Source organism: Cuculus canorus, chromosome 1, assembly GCF_017976375.1.
Source record: "Cuculus canorus isolate bCucCan1 chromosome 1, bCucCan1.pri, whole genome shotgun sequence".
Lineage (NCBI taxonomy): Eukaryota > Metazoa > Chordata > Aves > Cuculiformes > Cuculidae > Cuculus > Cuculus canorus.
This window is the reverse complement of record NC_071401.1, coordinates 181578958-181601244: the sequence shown is the minus strand read 5'-3', so window position 1 is coordinate 181601244 and position 22287 is coordinate 181578958. Positions and strand designations below refer to the sequence as shown.

Sequence of the window (22287 nt, the reverse complement as noted above, 5' to 3'; positions counted from 1 at the left end):
TTGGAATAAGATGATTTTTTTTCCCATTTATTTTACATTAGCTGTATGATTATAAAAAATAAGAATCATAGAATCATAGAATGGTTTGGATTGGAAGAGACCTTAAAGGTTATGTAGTTTCTACCCCCCTGCCATGGGCAGGAACAGCCCCCACTAGATCAGGCTGCCCAAGGCCCCATCCAACCTGGCCTTGATCACCTCCAGGGATGGGGCAGCCACAGCTTCCCTGGGCAACCTGTGCCAGTGTCTCACCACTCTCATCGTGAAGAAATTCTTCCTAATATCTAGTCTAAATCTTCCCCGCTCCAATTTATAGCCACTCCCCCTCATACTGTCAGTCCAACTCTGCTTTGTCTCTACACGGTGACTTGATTTTCAAAAGTGTTTTGCTTCTTGTTATGAGCATTGACTTCTAAGACTTATTTAGAGACGTAAAGTTGATCAGGGATTGCATCTTTAGGTAATTTTGAAAATCAGGGCATAGACCTCTTTTTAACCTCATGATTCTACTTTGTAATGACAGCAACTAACATAGTAAAGGGGATGGCAAGGCTTGAAAACCATAGCAACATATCCCATTACCACAGAAGCTTTGAATTCTTTACTTACTCATTGAAGTTCGGGACCGTACTGACATGATATAAGCACTGAAAGAATATCATACAAAATAAGCACTCCTGATAGACTTGTTTTTTTGAGTTAGTCAGCAGTTAGCTGACTGTCTTTCATGGATCCTCTCCTACACTGGTGGGATGACCCTAGGGTGGTTCACTAGGAAATCAGGTTACACAAAGGTTTCAGACTGCCGCTAGCAACCTGAAGTCCAGAGAAAGCAAAAAGCAAGCCACTGGCTCTTCAGTAGCTTTCTTGAGGCAGAATCCACTTTCTTATTAAAATTCCTTATTAAAAACAGACTTTAAACCAAAGAAGTCTATACTTCAGACATTGCTAATTTCTTGCATTTCCTATGTTATTTGAAGAGATCTGTTTTTCTGGATTTCATGCTTCAGGTAGGCCTGTAGAATTTCTAAAATAACAATTCATTGTTCATTTCAGATCGATCATCAGCTTCATTTAAGAGAAAAAAGTAGCTGGGCTGAAGTGCAGTAGATGCATTTGTATCCTCTGCATTGATTCCACTCCCATTTTTGCCATGCAAACAAGCCGTGCCTTCAAAGCTGCTGATTACAGTGCTCTGCATTGCTGGAAAGGTTTGTTCAACAGTTCAGGCAGTGTAAGGGTCTGGGCAGTGGCCACTTTGCGTGGATTCATTTAGTGACCTTAGAGTCCGGCACAAGCATAAAGTGTCTGAGTGCTTCTGAAACAGCTGCAAAACCTGAATGCACAGCAAAGCTCTGCTCTGGCCATACAATGGGACATATTTTCTTTCTCTCAGCACATTGCATTTCACCCAGGATGGATTCTCTGGTTAAACTAGCATGCAGTAGATTTATGTTGGGATTCTAATTTAAGAGACTGCTTGAGTATCTGCATTTCAAAATGAGCTTAAGTCTTACTTAAAGCTGAATAAGTAAATAGATGCATACGTATCAAAATGATTTGGAGTGGTTTTACATGTATCCTCACACATGATAAATCACAGCTTAAATTATGCACTTTTAAAAACTAACACAAAGACAAGTAAAGTTAAGATTTAAGTAAATCCCAAATACACATAAAACCTTGCATGGGATGCATACCTTCCTAACATAAAACAGGAAAATCTGAACAGCTTATTAAGACTTTATATCAATGTTTTAATGGAATATTATTTAATAAGTTTAAGGCTTACATAAAAATAATTCATATTATGTTCATTACCGCATGGCTTAATCTTTTTTATACGACTAGAAAATTAGTTTAAGGAAACATAATTAAAAGAATTCTAGACATGCCATCATAACATGATTAAAAATAAAGTAGGTACAGCAATATTGTACAAAAATATAGCTAATTTAAATGCAAGCCCCTTTTATGGTCTATTTATCTCTGCTATGTATGTTTGGGGAATTAAAAACAAGTTTGTTTAAATGATGGAATTTTTTGGAGGACTAAAAAGGACTGCAAAGCAAGTCTTGTTATTATTTAACAAATATTAATCGGGCTCACACAGAGGCCACTTGAGAAAAATTTATTATAAGAAATCTGTGACCAGTCATGCCATAGGAAGAGGAGAAAGCCGCAGGGCTGAAATGACAGTAAGGTTTGTGTATACAGTACTCCTCTAGTAGTTAAATTGCAGGAAGGTGACATTGATCTGAAATGAGTGCTGTTTGAAGTAGCAACTGTCAATCTCTGTAATCAAAGGATGGCCCAAAGTCTTACTCAATTAGCTGTTTTGGCATGACCTCTCAGTTTATAAAATCCTACCAACTCAAAAAGGAATCTCTCCTCAAAAGGCACTTCAAGAAGACTGCATGGTTTGAGGATAGGGAACAGTCATCCAGGACTCTTTATTTGGTTGGGGATTTTTTTTTGCAAGAGTTCAGCAATGCCTCATTTAACTGACTTCACTTTTTACAAGGTGAGCCAAATGTGGATTTAGATATGAGTGAAAGTCTGCTGCTATTGGTATTACTTGAAGTTGGTTGGATTTTGCTTTTCTTTATGCATTTATTTACCTTTTCAAATACGAATGAGTAAATACACCGTCGTATTAATTTTAGAGTACATAGATGCTTGTAGATTTGATTGGAATATTCAGTGATTTCAACAGAGATCATTCGCAAGTGGGAAGAGAAAAATGTGTAGCATAATTCTGGTCTTTTCTCAGGATCAAGTTTATCTTTTCTAATTCTATTTTTTCTTTGATAATTATCCAGAAGGTTTATTCAGCTGTGTTAGGGGAAAATAATACACAAATATGATGTATAAAGGGAAAAAAATGAAAAAAAAAATAAAGTTAATAATAATAATGTTATCTAAGTGTTGCTAAAGGTGATCTATTGTTTCAAAGCTTTTAAAGTGAACACATGGGGAAATACTGATACCAGTATCTTGGAACTTGAGCAATTATTTCTATTCCTTTACAGGTACAAACACGCTTGGAAAATCAGTCTAGATACCACATACAGCAAAGCCAGAGGCACCAGGTGAAGCAGTACCTGACCCTTGATACCAAGCTGTCCAGCCAGACGCTCTCCTTGTCCCACTCCCATACAATCCAGCCCGCGGGAGTGACCTCCATTTTACGAAACGGACACATGCCTCCTGTCAGCGATATTGGCACCCCAGAAAGCCCCGTTACCAAGCTACTGGCCCTTGGAGGAGAACATGAAAATGCGGTAGGGCCAGGCTGGCAAAGGAATGGGGAAATGGGCTTTGTGTGCTCCTACAAAAACATTACATGACCCATTTTATTAGTAGTGGGCGAGAGATTACTTTCTCTACTTCCATGGGGCCTTTAGTTGCAGCGTTTGCTCCCTGAATCCTTTTGGATTGCCCTTGAATGCCTGTGAATAATCTATTGCATGATCAGGCTTCTAAATTACTGTCAGTTAATATGTATTGATGCATGGTTTTTTACCTATGTGTCATTTATTGATGAACATTTTTAAGTATACTTTGAGATGCAAAACTCTTTTTGCAGATGAGAGATATTTCTGCCTAAAAGTATTATTCTAACTGCATAACAAAGTTAATTGCTGATTACCTTAAAGTTGTAACTGAAAGAAACATTCATTTTTCAGTTAGCTGATACATTTATATATGGGTCGTCTTGGATAAATTGGCTTAGATATGCTAACTTTAGTACCATCATCGATTTTAATAGAGGTACAGCTATTAAACAATGTCAGATTCTCAGCGAGTGTGCGATGTACATCATTATGGGCTTCGGTACTTCAATAGATTTCAAGAGAGAGTGTTTATTAGGTGAAAGGAGAATACCTACAGAAATAAGAAATGGAGATGCTGTACCATGTCTTGAGTTTTAACAGAACAGAGGAATCTTACAAATACACTATGATCCATATGAGCATTTGGACATTATGCATCTAAGCATGAGGAAACTGAAAAAATAAACCAAACAATTCCTGGAGAGCTCATCTGAGACTCCTCTATTCCTTCTGCATTGACAACTGACATGGATTACTGGAGCCACTAGACTGTAAATACTGTTTTAGATAACCTTTTTGGATATCTCTGCCATCACCTCTGTGCTGGCAAGTGCAGCATGCTGCGGTTGTTCTCAGGCACTTTGGGTATCCGACCAGGAATGACTGGTGCCTTCCCAAGTACCACTCTGTCCTCAAGAGCAGTCAGCTGCTTGTAAACTACTCTCTTGAACTCTACCTGATGGTGACTAGGAGATGGATAGTTGGCACAGGCCAAAGTCCTTGTGAGTATAACTCCAATAATTTGAACAATCCCATCCCAGAGCCTCAGGGGGATGACTGGCACGGTGTAATTTCCTAGCTGCAGATGTGTCCTGTGGTTCAGTGTAGGCTCTAGATATATTAGTAAATGATACAGAGCCAACACACAGGCTGGTGCACTGATCTGTGCATTCACGTTGTCTAATTGATGACTTTCCTGACATGCTTTTGGCCCAGACAACACTTTCCTAAAGAAGTCTGGCCCCAACAACTTGGACAGTACATCTGTTTTTTTGAGAGAAGTGCATGTGTGAGTTGTGCCAGGCCATGTGGCCTAAAAGTCTGTGTTGAAAGATTCCTCACCTGTGCGATGCTTCCTTTCCTTGCATATGATCCTCTAAATTTCCTTCAGCTACAGCTTTTCAGACAGCTCCAAAGAGTTGCTTGAAAAGTGTCAGAGCACAAGTCAACTGCTCCTGCAGACGATAGAGGTAACACTGACAGATTCATCATGGGATCTTTCCCAGAGTTATTTTGTGAACAGAACCAGATGAAAATTATCATTAAAAACTCATGCTGTACATTATACAAACCTATATACTTCAATATGCCTGCAAAGTATTCACTGTTTCATCCCAAGGAATTAATTAGCTATTCCATCTACTTCAGTAGCTTTTGATTCAGATTAAAACAAAAGTGAGACCAGAAGGCTGTCTGGTGAAGTATTCATTATATTGCCAAACACAACTCAGAGCTCTGCCTACTGAATCTTGAGAGCAATGTGTAACACCAAATCTTGAGTGACTCACACTCTTGCAGAACCACGAGTTCCTTTCAGCCTTCCTGCACCAATGCAACAATACACTGTGGATATGACACATTTGATGAAAGTGACAGATCACAGTTACAACTTAGCAACTTAGTTGTCTGATCTTATTGTTGTAATAAGGGGTTAAAAAGGGGGAATGGGCTGGGATTTTGGAGGAAAGAAGTAACTTGTTAAACCACAAAAACTGTTTTCACAAGGAGCAAAAATGTGAATATCATGTAAAAGTGCTTGAATTATTTGAATTTTAAGATACAAACTTGTCAAATTCAGTTTTACTCTAGTAAAAAATATTCAAGACTATTTAATCTGTTTTTTCAGTATAACACTGTTTCAATTATTATTTGTAATGATTGGTCTTAACATATTATTTTCTCAGATGGAAGAAGTGATTGAAGACATAATCAATATGGAATCAAGTTTTAATGATGAAGGGATAGGTTGTTCTGAAACTCCTCTACTAATGCAAAGAACTGTAAGTATTTCTTTTAAATGTTGTCTTTTCGTCTTTTGTCTTTATAATAGAGAATTTCATTGACTACTTCAAGCACACGTCACACTTCAGAGGCTAAAGCAGTACTATCACTGTACTATTCTCCTTTCTCTTCAGGCTTTTTTCTTTTTGTCAAGAAATGTTACAAGAAAGCATTCCAATGTGGTGGAACACAACTGTTTTAGGTGGTCTGAATAGCATTTGGGGTTCTAGGCCATAACCAGGTCTGGTGCATAAGCCACTGGACGCACTAATTCCTATGTAGGACCATGGAGGAGAGAAGTCTAGAAGGTCTCTTAAAGTCTTAGAGATCCTGTACCTCAGACGAAAAAGTCAAAGCTTCCCCATGTAATAGTTTCTTCAGTACAGTAGTTTTTCCTTATGCTGAGTCAAGGGTGGAATCTGTTTCTTGACCTTTATAAAGGCAAGTTGAACATAGTTGAATAATTTTGAGAATGAAGAAACATCACTTTCAGAGGAAATGTTTTGTAGGAAAAATTGTAACAAACTGTTATAAATTTGTAGTCTTTTTGTAAAGAAATGACAGAGGATTAACAAAGGCTACTTACATTTCCATATATGTTACCTATTGGAAGAGGAAGGATGGACATTTTCTGGATACAGCAATGCATAGAGCATTATTGTTTGTGAATATAACACCTATCAATAATGTAATGCAAGAGACTTTATAGAAGAGACTTTATGTTCTTCGTTCTTTCAAACCTGATTTATCTCAGGAATATTTTTCTGCAGATTTTGTCCATTAGACGTTAAATTAGTGCTGATAAAAGGAAAATTTACTCTGGAGAAATCAGAAGGATTTTCACACTCTTTGGCAGTGTACAAAGTTCATTTTGGAATACAGAGTCAGGTGGTTGCTCTTAATCACTCACTACAGGAACACCATTTTCTGACCACAGAACACCACTGGCTACAAAAATACATTAGGAGAGAAGTTCGCTGCTCCTCTGTGTTGCCCATGACAGGGTCCAGTATTATTGGCAGTTAAAAGTTCCCTACCTGACATTTGCATGCCAGTACAGAGCTAATATAATCAGTCTGATTTATACATATCCCAGTATAATGTATAGCAAAGAAATATTCCCTGGAAAGTGAATTAATATTTTGGACAAAATTAACATCAGGCAGGGGAGGATCCTTTCAGGTGTGCTACCATGAGATGGTGATGAGAGGCATGAATTCTGGGGGTTGGGTTAGACTTATATTCCCTCAACATCTTTTCAAACTGGATGATGTTAATCTATGCTAATTCCAGCCTCATTAGTCTTCATCTTCAGCCATAAAGGACATATCTCTCTAAAATGTATTGAATACCTTATTCTTGATGAGCAAGGAAATATGCAGAGGGTATTAGGCATAGCTAGTAGCTTACTTGCAAAAAATTGAGACACCTGCAGTGCCTGTGGGTCACGTAATTGCATTTAGAGTTTTGTTGGTGCTGAGGAAATCATTGGGCTGGTAGGTAAGCCAGGGAATAACATGTCTTTCCAAATCTGTCTGTGCAATAGAATGGAAAAACAAAGTCTGCCTTCAAAAACGTATGCGAACTGCTTCAGTGTGGAAGCCATCAAACAGTGCCTCTCCTCTTCTGTCTTTTCTTTTGGCAATATGTATAAAATATATATGAAAATAATGAGCAGATGGAGGTGATTTAAAGCACTTAGCTTGTCATTCAGGTTTTTATAGCATCTTTCTGGCAACATCCTAAACCTGCCTGCAAAATTTTGGTTATAAACTGTGCAAAAGAGAAAGACAGAGAGGCAGGTAGAAAATACATTGTTTAGATCCAGTGTTTCATCATCACATTAAAAGTAATGACAGTTTGTTTATCTGATTTAAAAATGTGCATATTAAATACAACAGTGTTGGAAGAAGAGACATGATCATGAAGAGAAGAGGAGCTGGGTTTGAGCTGTACTTAAACAGATTTATATCACTTCTTATGCAATTCTGCATAAGACCCTTAGCTATGGTGGCTATTATTGACATCTGGTGACCCAAGGGAATGGCAGGAAGATGTGCCAGGGCAAGTTTAGGTTGGATATTAAGAAAAGGTTCTTCACCCAGAGAGCAGTGGAGCACAGGAACAGGGTCCCCGGGGAAGTACTCATGGCACCAAGTCTGGCAATATTCAGGAAGCATTGGGACAACACCCTGAGATGCATGGTGTGAATGTTGGGGTTGTCCTATGCAGAGACAGTAGCTGGACTAGACAATCCTTGTGGGTCCCTTCCAACTGAGGACATTCTACGATTCTTCTGAGTTACCCATATGCCTGGCTGATTTGGCGTTTGCTTCATCCTTACACTTCTCCAGTGTAATGCTCATAAATTGTTAGGATTCCCTCCTAGATTTTTCCCTTCTTGACATTGTTTTGAATTTCTCCAAAATGTGCAAAGTAGTCTCTCTAAAATGCTGCAAAAGTTTGAGTCTCCTGATTTTCTGAATATGGATTTTTTTTTCAGCAAAACCTTCCCTTGAACTAGCCAAATCCATGAAGCCATCTTCTTTTCTTATTATTCCCATAGATAGTGGCTGAGGTTAGAGACTTTGCAGAGCTACCTGTTGTATGTTGCAGCGAATTAATATTTGCTTTATTTAGATTCACCCATGTACCGTTTTAATGTCACGTTGAATGGGACATTGAATTCTATGAGGCTACTCATGTGGGTAATTGCTTAGAGGCTCATTGTCTCAACCTGAATTAATGAATTACAGTCATGTATTAGTAGAATCAGAGAAGTGAAAACAAGAACATCCCTCAATCTCTCATTAAAATTATTACAACATCTGAAGAGTAGATTGTCTGGCTTTTATTATGTTTGGCCCCAAACTCATAATTCCATAAAATTCTAAGGATTTGGGTTGCAACTTAAGTTAAATGAGGGAATTCTTTGACTGCATTTCTATTGCTCTTAAAAGTACCTTAATGGTAAAAACCTACTTTTTACAATGACTTTTTAGAAGGTGAGTTTAAATATAACTAGACTAGGTTTTCCCTTTATGCAAGAAGTCTTGATTACCATGCAAGCTTGTAAGCTTAGTTATATCTCTGTCCAGAAAATATAGCTGAAATCAAATCATGCCTATTCTTATGAACTATCACTTCATGAAAATTGTTTGATCACCATGGAGAAGGTAGGATTTAATAAAGAAAACTTGAAGATGGCACAAATGTAAACTCATTTTTCATTTGTGAATATCTCCAAAGATTCAAAGTTGTCTTTGGTGCAGAAGAAAACAAGAGCTTTCAGAAGCATTCTTGAAGGAGCCCAGGGAGAGAGGCTCTGCAGCAATTAGGTGACTGGTGGTGAGAGCCAAGGACTAGTGCAGAATAGCACTTAGTACAGAGTAGTGCTTGGGTTAGAGCGCTGCCATAAAACACTCTGCAGTGGCTCAACTAGTGATCTGTTGAATCAGATGGGCTCGCTGGTGCTAGAGTAGTAGGCACCGAATAACTAAACAAAATGGAGCAGTTCTTTTCAGATTGCTTGGGAGAAAACAGAAAGATTCTCCGTAGAAAATCTTTTCATTAATTTTTTTTCCATATCTGGTAGTAAATAGAGCCAAGAAAAAAAAACGTTTTAATGTTGATTTATTCATAACACCTAAGAAATATTTTCTTTAGTTATTCCCCTGAATGACCTTACCAGCAGGGATGTTTCCTGAAAGCAATGGCTTCTAGCCAAAAGAAAGCACAGATGTTATTACATATAGATAAATATAAGTATGATCTGAAGAATTAATCTCATTCAGGATAGTCCTAGACAAAGCTGGAACAAATTGCTGTTAAAAAAGTCCTTTAAAAAAAATCTGCAAATTATTTTCCAAGATTGTTCTTTCCTTTAAAGGAAATAAATACTTAGAGATTTGAAACAGCATTACTTCCTTCGACAGCTCCAGCACTAACTCCTTACTGAAATCATTATGGTGTCGAATGATGCTTTGAAGTTCACATCACCTTAGAGGCTGAGACCCATCACAAACAATGAATCTGTTGTTGGTAACTTTATCTGTCTGTGAATCTAAAAAATTTTCTTCATTCCATCTTTGAATCTAGCTGGATGTCTGTGCTATTTCTGTGCTGGGAAAAGAAGTAAAAAATATAAATACTGCTGTTTGTTTTAATGAAATGGTAGCGCATCTGAATTGAAACTTGCTTTAATTACTAGATAATCAGAGAATACTTACATAACGTTAAATCATTATATTGAATAATAATCTATTATAATTTGTTATGATTAGAAGCAATAGCTAAGGGGCAGCAAATCCCACAGAACCCATTACCAGTCATCTCCTATGTGGGTGGTGTGGGAAGAAACAGAACAGCACTGATCTGGCTTGACTGGTACTTCTGTCTTTGAAGAAGGGTAGAAAGAAAGAATGAGCTACCTGTTACGGTTTGTTCATTTGCTGGACCACCTCCATAGAACTCTGTATCCAAGACAGCCACTTAGCTCCATGCTAAGGAGCTCTGCGTTGCCCAGCACTGTGACAAGGATGAATGTAGATAGGTTCTTCTCAGCTTTCGCATCTGCTTTGCTCTCTCCCCAAGAACTCAAGTGGCTGTCTGTAAAGGGGCCTCTGTAACTGACTGTGTAAAGAGTGGGAGAGAGAGGAATCAGTAACAGAAAGGGGAAGCAAAAAGCGCATGGGCTTGCTGAAAGGCAGGGGTTTTGCTAGATGTTAGGTGTCAGGACTAAGCTGGTGGGACAGCCAGGTGTGAGGAATGGCAGCAGTGCAGGGAGTGCTGCTCAAAGGTGTTGCCTTGCAATACGCCACCTCTTGAGGGATCCCGTGAGGTTTCACTCCTTCACTCGCATTGCTTTATTTCATACATTTGTAGCACCCTACTTCACTAAGATTGGGAGCTACAGTCTGCTTCCAGTCCACTTTGGAGTCAATTCCATTGACTCTACTTCTGTCACTCTTGTAGGAAAAGAGATTATGGAGAAAATCCTCAGTTTTCCTATGGCTCACTTGTAATTGGTCAGCTCCACCAGCATTTGGAAAAAATCGAGGTTGGATCAGGACAGGACAGGACCGATGTTTTCCATCTTCAATTTCTATGACTCTGTTAACTACAACTGGTATCAAGTTCTGATTTAAACTGTTAACTCTATGCTTGATTTTATGGAAATACTATTGATAAAAGCACGTTGCAATCTGTCTGCAAAATCCCTCTGCTGTTACAAGGTCTTTGAGGCCACAGTTTCTCGTCATGACATTAATAATTTGTATTTGTATTAATTATCTTTCAAATACTGATGGTTACCATCTGGACAGATTACAAAAAGTGCTGGCTGTCCCATTCCCAGAAATCATACAGAAGAAAAGAAATTTGAGAAATTCTCCAAAGTATTTTATTCAATAATTGCTGTGATTATTCAATCATTAAGTAAAACCAGGTTTCCATTAGAACTGCACATAGTATTGCTGATCTTGGCAGCCCCCTGCTGCATAATCATTAGTATTTTTTATTTAGTGAATACTGATGCCACTTGGCAACCTTTATAGGGTTTGAAAATCTACTAAACCTCAAAAGCATTTTAGAGAAAGAGCCACAGTAAACATTAACAGCCTCGTTTGCTTAGGTTGGGTAACTTGAAAAGGCTGCATGACATCAATGAAAATGCTTTGTCAATCACATTCTACACTAGATTAGTCTTAAAGTCCAAGGAAGAATCAAAGTTCACCTAAGCATACAAACTTCTGTCTAGCACTCTGTAGTATTGTTTCCAAGTTTAATGAAAAAAGAAAAATGAAGGAGAAAGAACTGACGGTAGCTATTGAGGAAATAAAAGACTCCAAAATAAAACTGGTGAGCAAATATTTTCTTTGTTTTTCTTCAATATTATGAAGGTGCCACATAGGAAATTGTGCCTTTCAGCTGCAGAGAATTAACAATGAAATGCACATGCTGAGAACTCTTCAGGCCTGTTTTCTGCAGCTGGAGGTGTCTTTTTCTGTCATTGCCACTGCTATTTGAAATGTCATACAGGTACTGAATGAAGGTTTGCTTTGAGTATTTCACGCAGTATAGTAGTTTGGGCTTCAGTGAGTTGTGTTCAGTGCTCTTGCACACTTTAAGCTCCAAATAGATTGGTTATAAGTGTTTGCAATTTACCTCATGCTATGGAAAAGGTCTTCACAGCATAGAGCATACAATACTTTAGATGAGGAGAAGAACTGTAGTCCACTTTTACATAGCTGCAGCACTCAAATGCGGTGCAAAATGCCCACATAGCGCAGCAATGCCTTAAACGTTATAACAGCACAATGTCTAATAACCCATCACTATTTTGGCAGTAGACCTCCCAGGCTGAAGGGAGCCAGATAACACAAGCTTCATGCAACTGGAGTAATTTTTTTCATAATTATGAAATGAAGGAAAAGTTCCTATTTCCTCTTTGATTTTCTCTCACAGAAAGGTAGAAAGATATATATGAAATTATTATTAAAAAATACACAGTTGTTTGCACATCTTACAAACATGGTATTCATCTCAGACCTCTACACGTGTTGAACAGAGGTAAGAGAAAAGGATAGATAAGGCAAGTTTCCAATCTAATATGTACTTCTCACTAATTCTAAGCTGTTGTGCAGCTGGATACACAATTAAACTCCTGCTGCCTGGGGCCATGAAGCAGATTCTGCCTTATCCCAAAGCCCTGATGTTCATTCTCTGCTGCATGTCTCCTAGTGTTGTCTGTATACAATTCAAGAACTGAACTCCTTAGTAGATGACAGATAATAGAGAAGGCTACATTAAACTCCTTGGGTTCTCTAAAGTATAGGTTATGATCAGTTCTGGAGCTAAACTTTATGAATTTCTGTCAATGGCATTTACATGGGTTGAATAAAAAGCTTGTGAGCCCAAAGACAACAACAGCAGCCACTTATTTTCTTCTCCAGGAACAGCCAAGCTTCTCACTGCAAGATAAAGATAACTTGTGGAAAACACGAAGATTTCTTGAAGGTCATTATGAGAAATAAACTCCTGAAAGATACCACTACTCTTCTTAGTACCTTCTCCTTAGCCAAGATCTTTTGTGACCCTTACTATATGTGTAAAGTAGTTCATGAACTAGTTAACTATGTATTTAGATTTACACTGTAAATAAACATTTGTGACTATATCAAAAATCAGCCACTACAGAAAGGAATTCTAACCAAAATGAAACACTGCAAGTTACATATTGATCCACCTGAACACGCTAGTTCCCAGAAATCAGTAAATAGCTTACTGTAATGTATTTAGATACTTAGATGATATATGAAACGTAAAAGGATATAGTATAAAGCATATAATATATAAATAATATGCATAATACAAATGTTGGTAATAGAAATGGTAGCATCTATATTGAAGAGAAAATGCCCCATATTCTAATCCTGAAAAAAAAAAAATCTGGTTTTCACTTTTCTTATGTTTTTGTAGTGATATTTGTTCATTGTTTTTAGAGGAAGGATTTGAACGATTTGGTATATTCATTTACATATGGTAGCCAGAGAAACAGAAGTAGTTAGATGGAGCCAGTAATTAGCGTATTAGCTCATGTTACTAGTGAAATAATCTTAGTGAAACAGCTAATAGAGCTGTCATTTAATTGTCATCTTTGGGTTTCAGACCCTTGAGGTTAGTGGGGCAGGATTTCTGTGACATTTAATTGCCAGCTGCAAGCTGTATGATGACAGTATCATAATATCACTTCACTTTTGGTCCATATCTGTTATGTTAGTTTTGTAAGCAGAAAACCAAGAACAGCTAAAAGCATAGAACTAAGAGATAATAACTGAAAGAACAGAACTCTCCTGAAAAAGTCAGAAATTCTGAAAATTCCTTTGCTTGGTCATATTTGATCAGACATTTATCTAGACAATGGACTTCTATGTATATGATCAGGGCAGGAATGTATTGTAACTGGGAATATGAACAAAGTTCATTTTTCTCTGATGAATAATGAACCAGCTTGATGATCATTATTTGAAGATAAAAAATGAACCCATTTTCATGCATAATATATAATATATAATATAATGTATCTGAACATTAAGTCCCTGGTTGAGAAGTGCATAATTATGAGTCATGTTAAAGATAAATATAGAAGGAGATACAATTTGTTCAAAGGAAAACAAGTATGAAAAGGGAAGCATTTGTTTTTCTGCCCTTCTCTTTAGATAATAAAAAGAGAAACAGGAAAATTTGGATATTAAGTATTACTAAAGACCATCTATTTTCAAATAGAAGTATTTTGTATTACAATTACAAAAGGATTTAAAACTTTCAGCTGTGAATGGGATCTTCCTGTTCTAGACTAAAAAACAGTATACTACAACTTTTTTTGACAGTTGACTGTAAATAGATCCATACAAAGGGAAAAGATATCACAGCTTATGTTGTTCAACTTTGTACTACAGCAACTGCAAAAGAAAGCCAGAGGTTGAATGTGTCTTCTGAGTCTTCTGAGTACCAGACTTGTACTGAACCACAAGATTATTCCTCCTGTCTGTGATACCTTTGAATCAGATGAAAAGTAACATTTTACTAAAACGCACATTGAAGATACAAGAATTACCCCAGTTTTCACCTTGTCAAAACCTGGTAACACCCAGTATACTAGATATTACTATCTAAAAAATGGGTTTACAATGACTGGTTTAATATACACCTATTGATCAATTCACTATTTGGCCAAATTCAGTGCACACTTTGAAGTTCATCTCTGAGCCTGAAAGACTGAAAAATAGGATTCTTTTTTGCCTGTCCTGAATAAGCAGGAAATGTATGACAAGGAATTAAGTATGTGGGTTTTATGTTTTGTATCCCAGTGACATAAGTACTGAACAAACTTTTACTTAATATGTAAAGTTAACTTTGGACACAGTTCCAAATATAGATTTCTACACTTAGGATGCGTATATGGGATAAAATCTATATTCTATATCTGTAAAACATATAAGATCCCTGCTTTGATTTTTTAAGAAACATGGGTAAGGAAGAACTACATTGAAATGGATGGATGTCAACTTTTTTTGTAACTAAGAAGAAGAAATAGCCTCATTTTACAGAACTGTTCTTTGAAGTGATGCTATTAATTAGGTTCATAAGAACATGATTTAAGTCAGATATATTTGGGCGGAGGAGGAAAGAATAAAGTGTTGTACTAATACTTCACATGTGAACACTTTGTTCTAGATGCAACTACTAATTTTTACTAAGCACAAAAAGAAATTTTCTCTTGCAGATGTAGTACTGAACCTTTCAGGTTAGGAAGCTACGTAGTTGCTTCTTGTAAAAGGTAAAGCGGCATGTATAACGCTTCCCTGTTGCGTTTACCCTTTTGGTAGGTACAGTACAGGCAATATGACCATGTATGACAGGACCAATTGTGTCTCCTGCACATCAACTCCTCTGGATATATACCATACTTCTGTTACTGCAGGAAATACTGACATGTAGACACACTTGATAAGTTGCATGTCTGCAGTTATTGCAGTCCTGGAAAAGAGGGTAGCAAAGGAAGTTTCTGCTAGCAGAACTATGCCTGCAGCTTGCTTCCCACTTGCTTTCTTTGTCATGGACTCTTAAGACCTGGGCAGAATGAAGACCTCTGTTAGAGGCAGTCTGGTCCTGAACTACATATCTTCTGGGGGCATCTTGACCCTTCTGATCATATCTTTAAGCTTGTTATTTTGGCTGTGAGGAAATAAGACCCAGGGAGAAATAGTAAGTGGAAATAAGCCTTTGCTAACAGGACAGTCCATCCTATTGCCTGTTCCCAGGTCCCTCAAGGGAAAGCAGACCAGCTGATGAATTCTTTTGACCTGTCAGGACAGTCCAGAAAAGCACGTAAGGAGTCTGCACTTTAAAAATGTACATACCCTCCATCATTCCCATGGTTATTGTCATCTTTTTGGATGTATGGAAAGCAACTTGTTACTGGAATTTGTCTTTCCAGCTAGTCCTGCAAATCCAGGTTTCGTTGATTGTAGTCTTCTACTATGAATGCATATTAGTAAAATGCAGTACAGATTTATAGAAAGTAACTGAACAGGATTCTTTTCAGGTTAGGGGACAAGTTAAAGAGATGACAAAGATTTTTTTTAAAAGAGAAGATATTAATGAAGTGCTCAAAGAATCAATCCTGAGTTTCAGTTTATTTAATATTTTCGTGAGTGACCTTGGGACAAAAAATACATTTATGCTGCTGAAATTTACTGAGAAAAGAAGAAAGTATTGCCAATACAAAGGAGGATGAGGATATCATAGAGAAAAAATTATAGGACTGTGATGACAGAACAGTATAAATGGAAGGAATGTAATAGTACTGAGTGCAAGGTCATTCATTTAAATACTAATAACAGGAATGTCTGCAGTAAGCTGAGAGCTCATTAACTGGAGATGACAGAGAAAGATCTGGTTACATTAGTTGCTCAGAGGATCACTATAAGCCATCAAAGTGATGAGGCTGCAAAAATGAGATAAATATGATTCTAGGATCCAACACAAGAGAGATTTCCAAGAGACACAAGGAAATATCCACTGTGGAATTCACGAGGTACAAAACTTTTAGAATGCTGCAGACAAATAATGGTGTCCACCCTTCAGAAAAATTAATTCAAAGCAGGAAAGGTAGAGAGGTCTGTTAGGACATATCATGACGTGGGAAGTCTGGCTACAGAACCATGGCCTGTTCAAGTCAGCAAACCAGAAGCTTAAGGGAGCTATGGTCACTCGCACTATCACATGGGGATGTTAAACAATGAGCTATATAAGTTAAAGGAGCACATAGAGAAATTTGCCTAGGAATGGAAGTACAAGTGTTTTAACAGTAATTTGTGATCGTCCAATATTTGGAATATACTCCGAATAAAATTACTGGAGATGTGAAACCTAATTGATTTTAGATAGAGTATTATTGACTAATGGAAAAGGATACGTGATGATATGATAAATGAAAGAAATGTCCAGGGAATACTTTCTAGTTCAGACTGAACATTACCACATTCAACAGAATTTTTAAATTAAGAAAAACCTAACAGACTTCAGAAGAGGGTTGGGTTGTTGTTTTCTAGGTGTGTAACATTGACTGTTACTGTAAGACAAACACATTTTGGGGGGGATTTTTTTACACTCATGAAGGCAAAGAGGCCCTGCAGAGGGATCTAGACAAATTGGAGAGCTGGACAATCACCAAGTGCATGAATTTTAACACGGGTAAGTGCTGGATTTTGCATCTGGGACATGGCAATCCTGTATATACACATAGACTGAGAAGTGAGACACTGGAGGGCAGCCTTGTGGAGAGGGATCTGGGGGTTCTAGTCGATAGCAAGTCAAACATGAGCCAGCAGTGTGCCTTTGCAACCAAGAGGGCCAAATATGTCCTGGGGTTCATCAAGCACAGCATTGCTAGCTGGTCAAGGGGGGTGATCGTCCTGCTCTACTCTGCATTGGTGTAGCCCCAACTTGAGTTGTGTGTGCAGTTTTGGGTGCTGCAGTATAAAAAGGTTATCAAGCTATTGGAGAGTGTCCAGAGAAGGACCACAGTGTTGGTGAAGGGTTTAGAGGGAAGTTATATAAGGAGCGGCTGAAGTCACTTGGTTGGTTCAGCCTGGAGGAGACTGAGGGGGGACCTCATAGCAGTTCCTCACAAGAGAAGGAGGACAAGCAGGCCTCATCTGATCTCTTCTGTCTGATGACCAAGGAAAGGACCTGAGGGATGACAGGAAGATGCACAGGGGAGGTTTAAAGTGAATATTAGCAAAACATTCTTTACACAGAGGGTAGTGGAGCACTGGAACTGCTTCAGGGAAGCAGACATGGATCCAAGCCTGACAATATTCAAGAAACATTTGGACAATGCCCTCAGACACATGATTTGAATTTGAGGGTTGTTCTGTGCAGGGATAGGAGTTAGACTCTATGTGGGAATACAACTTGTATTCATATATTTTATTATCATGTTAAGAATCCTCATTTGTTGCAGGAAGATATGAAAATCCTTTTTGGTTTGAGTCTTCCTTGAAATTACGTATTTACCAATAGCTGCATGCTAGGGGCTTTGGAATACTACAGTATTTCCCTTAAATGAGGCAATGCTTTTCCTGGCTTAGCAATGTTTTCCTACAGAAAAAAAAAAGCATGACCTGGTGTTAAAGACTGCAAACCGCGATCACAGTTGTCTATTGCTAGACGTCCATGCAGGTAACAAACCCTTAATATTTACCTTACAATTCTTCCTGCATGGCAGTTCAGACCCACGTATTTAAAACAAAGAGCTCTTCTGGATAAGGCCTTTACAGTCCTTGTCTTGTGCACTTGCAGCAAGCACAAGGTCACAGGCTTTTGCAAGGGGCTGCTGAGCTCAAAATAGGCACTCACTCAGGTACTTCAGCTGAAGTTTGCTTTTATAATTGGTGTAAGCTTCAAAGTTGAGCATCTTTAAGGACTGAGCCTCCTGAATGGAAATTCTCATGTTTCAGTCTTTGCACACAGGCATTGAAGATCCCATGACACTTCATACAAAAGGAAGAACGTTAACCCCAGTGTCCTTGCCAAATGATAACTTTGTTAATTACAGTCTGCTTTCTTTAATTCTCCTTCCAGTTTTAATTAGATGTGGTATTATTCTCTTCCTGTACCACATTGTCACTGGTTATTCCCACTTAACCATTTGCTGTGTTAAAGTTGTTAATCTTTCATCCAAAGCTGGCTGCATTTTAGAAACAGGGAAAATGGCTAATTATATACTGCTGTTTTTACTATGTGTGGGCTCACCCTTTACGAGCCACTTGCATCTAAATTTTAAGACACACATACATAAATATGTGTATTGTGAATGGAAATATTGCAAATTATAGGGCTTACTGGGACATCTTGGAACAACACAGGTGTGAACCAATACAGCTCACAACACCTGCAAGATTATTTCCTGGGACTTATGAATTTTCATACCCAAATGTCTGTGTTTCCACATCTCTAAACTGAAAGCAAGACCATGCTTTTTACCCAGTGTAACCACCTGCAGTTTTAAAATGCTTTGGGATTCATCAGGTTTGACAGTGCTATATAATTGTAAGACCATCATTGTACACGTATCATATATTATGCCATTGCAAATGATTTGTACTTTTAGTAAGATTGAATTGGATTTTTGTAAGATTATGTCAACGTATATATTTATCTTGTAATGTAGAACTGGAAGCTATTTCAAGCCTCAGTGTTGCAAAAACTTTCCCTGGTTATGTGACATTGTAAGAAATAAATTACATTATGGTGTATGGAGTTTTAGTGCATATCAAAACAACTAGATGTATTTTGACACACAATTTCTATAATACTCTGTGATATATATTTTAATTTTGTAATTTAATAATCAGTTATTTCACAGATGTCTCAATTTCTAAAAAGGCATCCTGTTTTGACAGTTGAAAAAAGTGATTTTCCTCATGTTGTATAAAAATCGGCCAATTTCTATTTTAAGATTGTTCTTGGTGTTCAGTAATATTAGTGAGGAAATTTCTTGGGATTTTCCATGCTTGATATCAGCGCAAATTCAGGTAGAGTGTTTCTATAGTCTAATACATTTTTGACCTTGTATCTTTAAAACTCCCCCATAATCAGAAATGGAATTATTTATCAAGAAAGATCCAATCTGGTTTGCTTTGGTTTTTTTTCTGTGATTTTTGAAATAAGAGTTCATTTGGGAATTTCACATCAGGAGCACAGGGAGGTTTCATAAAGAAAGGTACATGTGGAAAGCCTGCAACAGTCAACCCAGGCTTCCTTTGGATAAGAAGAAACAGAGGTGATTCAGTTCACTCTAATTGTCCAAGACAAGTCAGATTAATCACCTCTTATTTCTTCTTCTGATCCTGAATCCTGACATTTTGAGTTATTCATGGCAGGCTTTTCCACATGTCACCAATTCTGTAGGAACACAGCCACTGTCAAGAAGTCTAATTTTCTGGTGCTTTATGCCCATTTTGCCCCACTGTAAGTGTGAAAATGCTGTGCTGGCTAACAGAGAATAAGACACTGTCAAAAGGATATCACCGGTGGCTTTACCCACAGAGAAGCCACTTACTCATTGTAGTGTCCATTACAACGTACCTGAGACTTCTACAAAATGCACAGGAAGAAAGAGGCAGTTGACAGTGTGATTGGTACAATTGCTTTTCTACTGAGCAGAATCACCCAGACAAATCCTGAAGGGAGAGTGCAAATCTAAGTCTGGAAGGGAAGTCTTTTCTTATGAAGAATGTGTCCTTTTTATGGCCAGATGGGTAAGCTGTTTATTCTGTTATCCAGTCTAGTGCACTGACTGAGACAATGACGGACTTAAGGACAGTCAAACCTACCTTCTCTATTCCCCAAGAGTACCCAATATGTGGATTATTAAAAATCATCATATTTGTCACACCTGTGAATGTTCCTATCAGAAAGAAGAATTCTGCAGTGCAGAAATGAGTGCTTTCATATAGGTAAATGAGTGAGAATTTTGTAGGCTCTCTATGTCAGCGCTGTTGAATAGGGTTATTCTCTGATGTCCAAATTCTGGAGAATAATTTAGGACAGTTAATATTAGATCAAAGTTTCTCTTCAATGGCATGGTAGAATGTTGGGTTTGACATTTTAGTGATTAACACATATGTGAATCATTCCAATTAGTAAGGTTAAAGGATTGTAGCCATCAGTGGATGAATTACTTGACTTTGGGTTTAATTTTCATCATCTCCACATTGCGTTATGACTCTGCTTTCCTAATGACTGATAAAAATTGCAAAATGATGAAGGGAAAAATGCTGGGGACAATTTGTGTGAAACAAAGATGATATGGGACATTCAGGAAGATATTTCATGCCTTTCACTGCTTAAAGGAAGCATTCGTGCAACCAGACATAAACAATGGACAGATACTGGCTTGCAACCCTGGCTCCATGAGATGGCAGTGGTGCTGATGGAAGGAGGTGTATGAACTCTTATCACTCCATACAATGGCAGCTGAGTTAGGTCGAAGTATTTTCATCAACTGTGTAATCAAATTCAGCTGAAATGTCTAGCTTTGGCTTTAAGTTGAATTTGCTCACACTCTTTTGAACCCTCACACACTTCTCAACTTTCAGGTGTGTTGGTATTATTTTTTCATTACCAGCTAAGCCAGCCACTTTTTTTTGGATTTGTACCTTGTTGTTTGATCTAACACTTCTGAAAACAGACTATAGACACATAACTATACTTTGAGGATATTTTGAGATGAACGTTTCATATGTTTGTGACAAACTGTGGTTTACAATTCTGTTTTTTTCATGAATGGTATTAATAATGTTATAAATTCAAAAGATTACCACTAATTTCGTGCAAATAATTGAAATCCTAAATGCAGCTATGTGCAATATGTAAAATATGCTAGATACAGATTTCTCATTTTTTAGATTATTTATTAGATAATGTTATTTTCAGTGATTATTTTTTGTAGTATCTAACAGAAACAGTAGCCTAAACCACATAATAGGCTTATCCAAACTCCACTAGAATAACGTAGGAGTCACATTGACTCTCAATTTTTTATATCAGCACTAAATATGAAAATTCTGTTTTCATATCACTTCAATAAGCCAAATTCAGTTATATGAATATAGAAAGTCATTAAATATCTGTCTAAAGCTAATATGAGTTCACTCTTGTAATATGGTTGTACTATCCCTGGAACAAAAAAAAATGCAAAGTTAAAGCTGCAGTGAATTCTGTAATACTTGTCAGTTTACCACTCAGGAATGAAACAAAGGTGCTTAATGTGTGAATGCGCTTAGCGTTCAAATCTTGCATATTAAACATAGCTTGTTCTTGAGTAATACTCAACTGAATTCCAAACATTCTTTTTAAAAGTATTTTCATTGAGAGATCAAATATATAAAGAGATTTTCAAAACTGACTTAGTGTTGTGATTTCTAATGGTATTTAAGAATTGTCTGTTCTCCTAGGTAATAAAACTCTACAGATTACTTTTAAAATGAGCATGTTATTTATGTGTATTCAAAATGCATGCTAATTTTTTCATTTAATTCTCGGCTGCAAAACTAGGAGAATTTGGTACAGACTAGGTTCTCAAATAATTTAGTGAAGTTATTGGCTAATTTAGTAAAACCTTTATTCAAAAATAAAACTTACCATAAAAATATAGCAAGCACTACTGTGGAACAAATTCACACCAAGCAAGTCAATGAGAAAGTCTCTCATAGAATCATTTAGGTTGGAAAAGACTTTTAAGAGCATTGAGTCCAACCATAAACCTAACCTCGCAAAGTCCAGCACTAAGCCATGTTTCTAAGCACCACATATACTCATCTTTTAATCACCTCCAGGGATGGTGATTCAGACAGTTTCACGGGTAAGAGTCTCCACAAGAAAAGAAATTATCAGAATCTGAAAAAAGTTGGTTGCCAGCAGACCTATGTTTGGTGCCTTTGTGACCGGCTTGAAAAACTCTGGGGTGTTTCAGGATCTGTGGGTCCACAGATCTGTAAAAAGATGTTTTCTTGCCTATGAGAAGCAATTTTCTTAAATAACTCCTAAGTTCTATTAATGATTTTCTTTTCAAGTCAGCAGTTTTACTCACAATTTT

General features: G+C 37.4%; 1 protein-coding gene across 5 annotated transcripts in view; it reads left to right on the top strand.

Moving 5' to 3' along the window:
- The window catches only part of TFEC (transcription factor EC), a 139580-nt gene that overhangs the window by 95754 nt on the left and 21539 nt on the right, over positions 1–22287 (top strand). For 4 of the 5 annotated variants that reach the window (XM_054056135.1, XM_054056132.1, XM_054056131.1 and 1 more), the window contains 2 exons: positions 3033–3284; positions 5522–5617. In XM_054056135.1, the coding sequence (XP_053912110.1) occupies positions 3033–3284; positions 5522–5617 (348 nt within the window). Of the gene's footprint in view, positions 1–3032; positions 3285–5521; positions 5618–11346; positions 11478–22287 lie in introns of those variants that run through there. The other variant, XM_054056134.1, reaches the window with a different exon arrangement.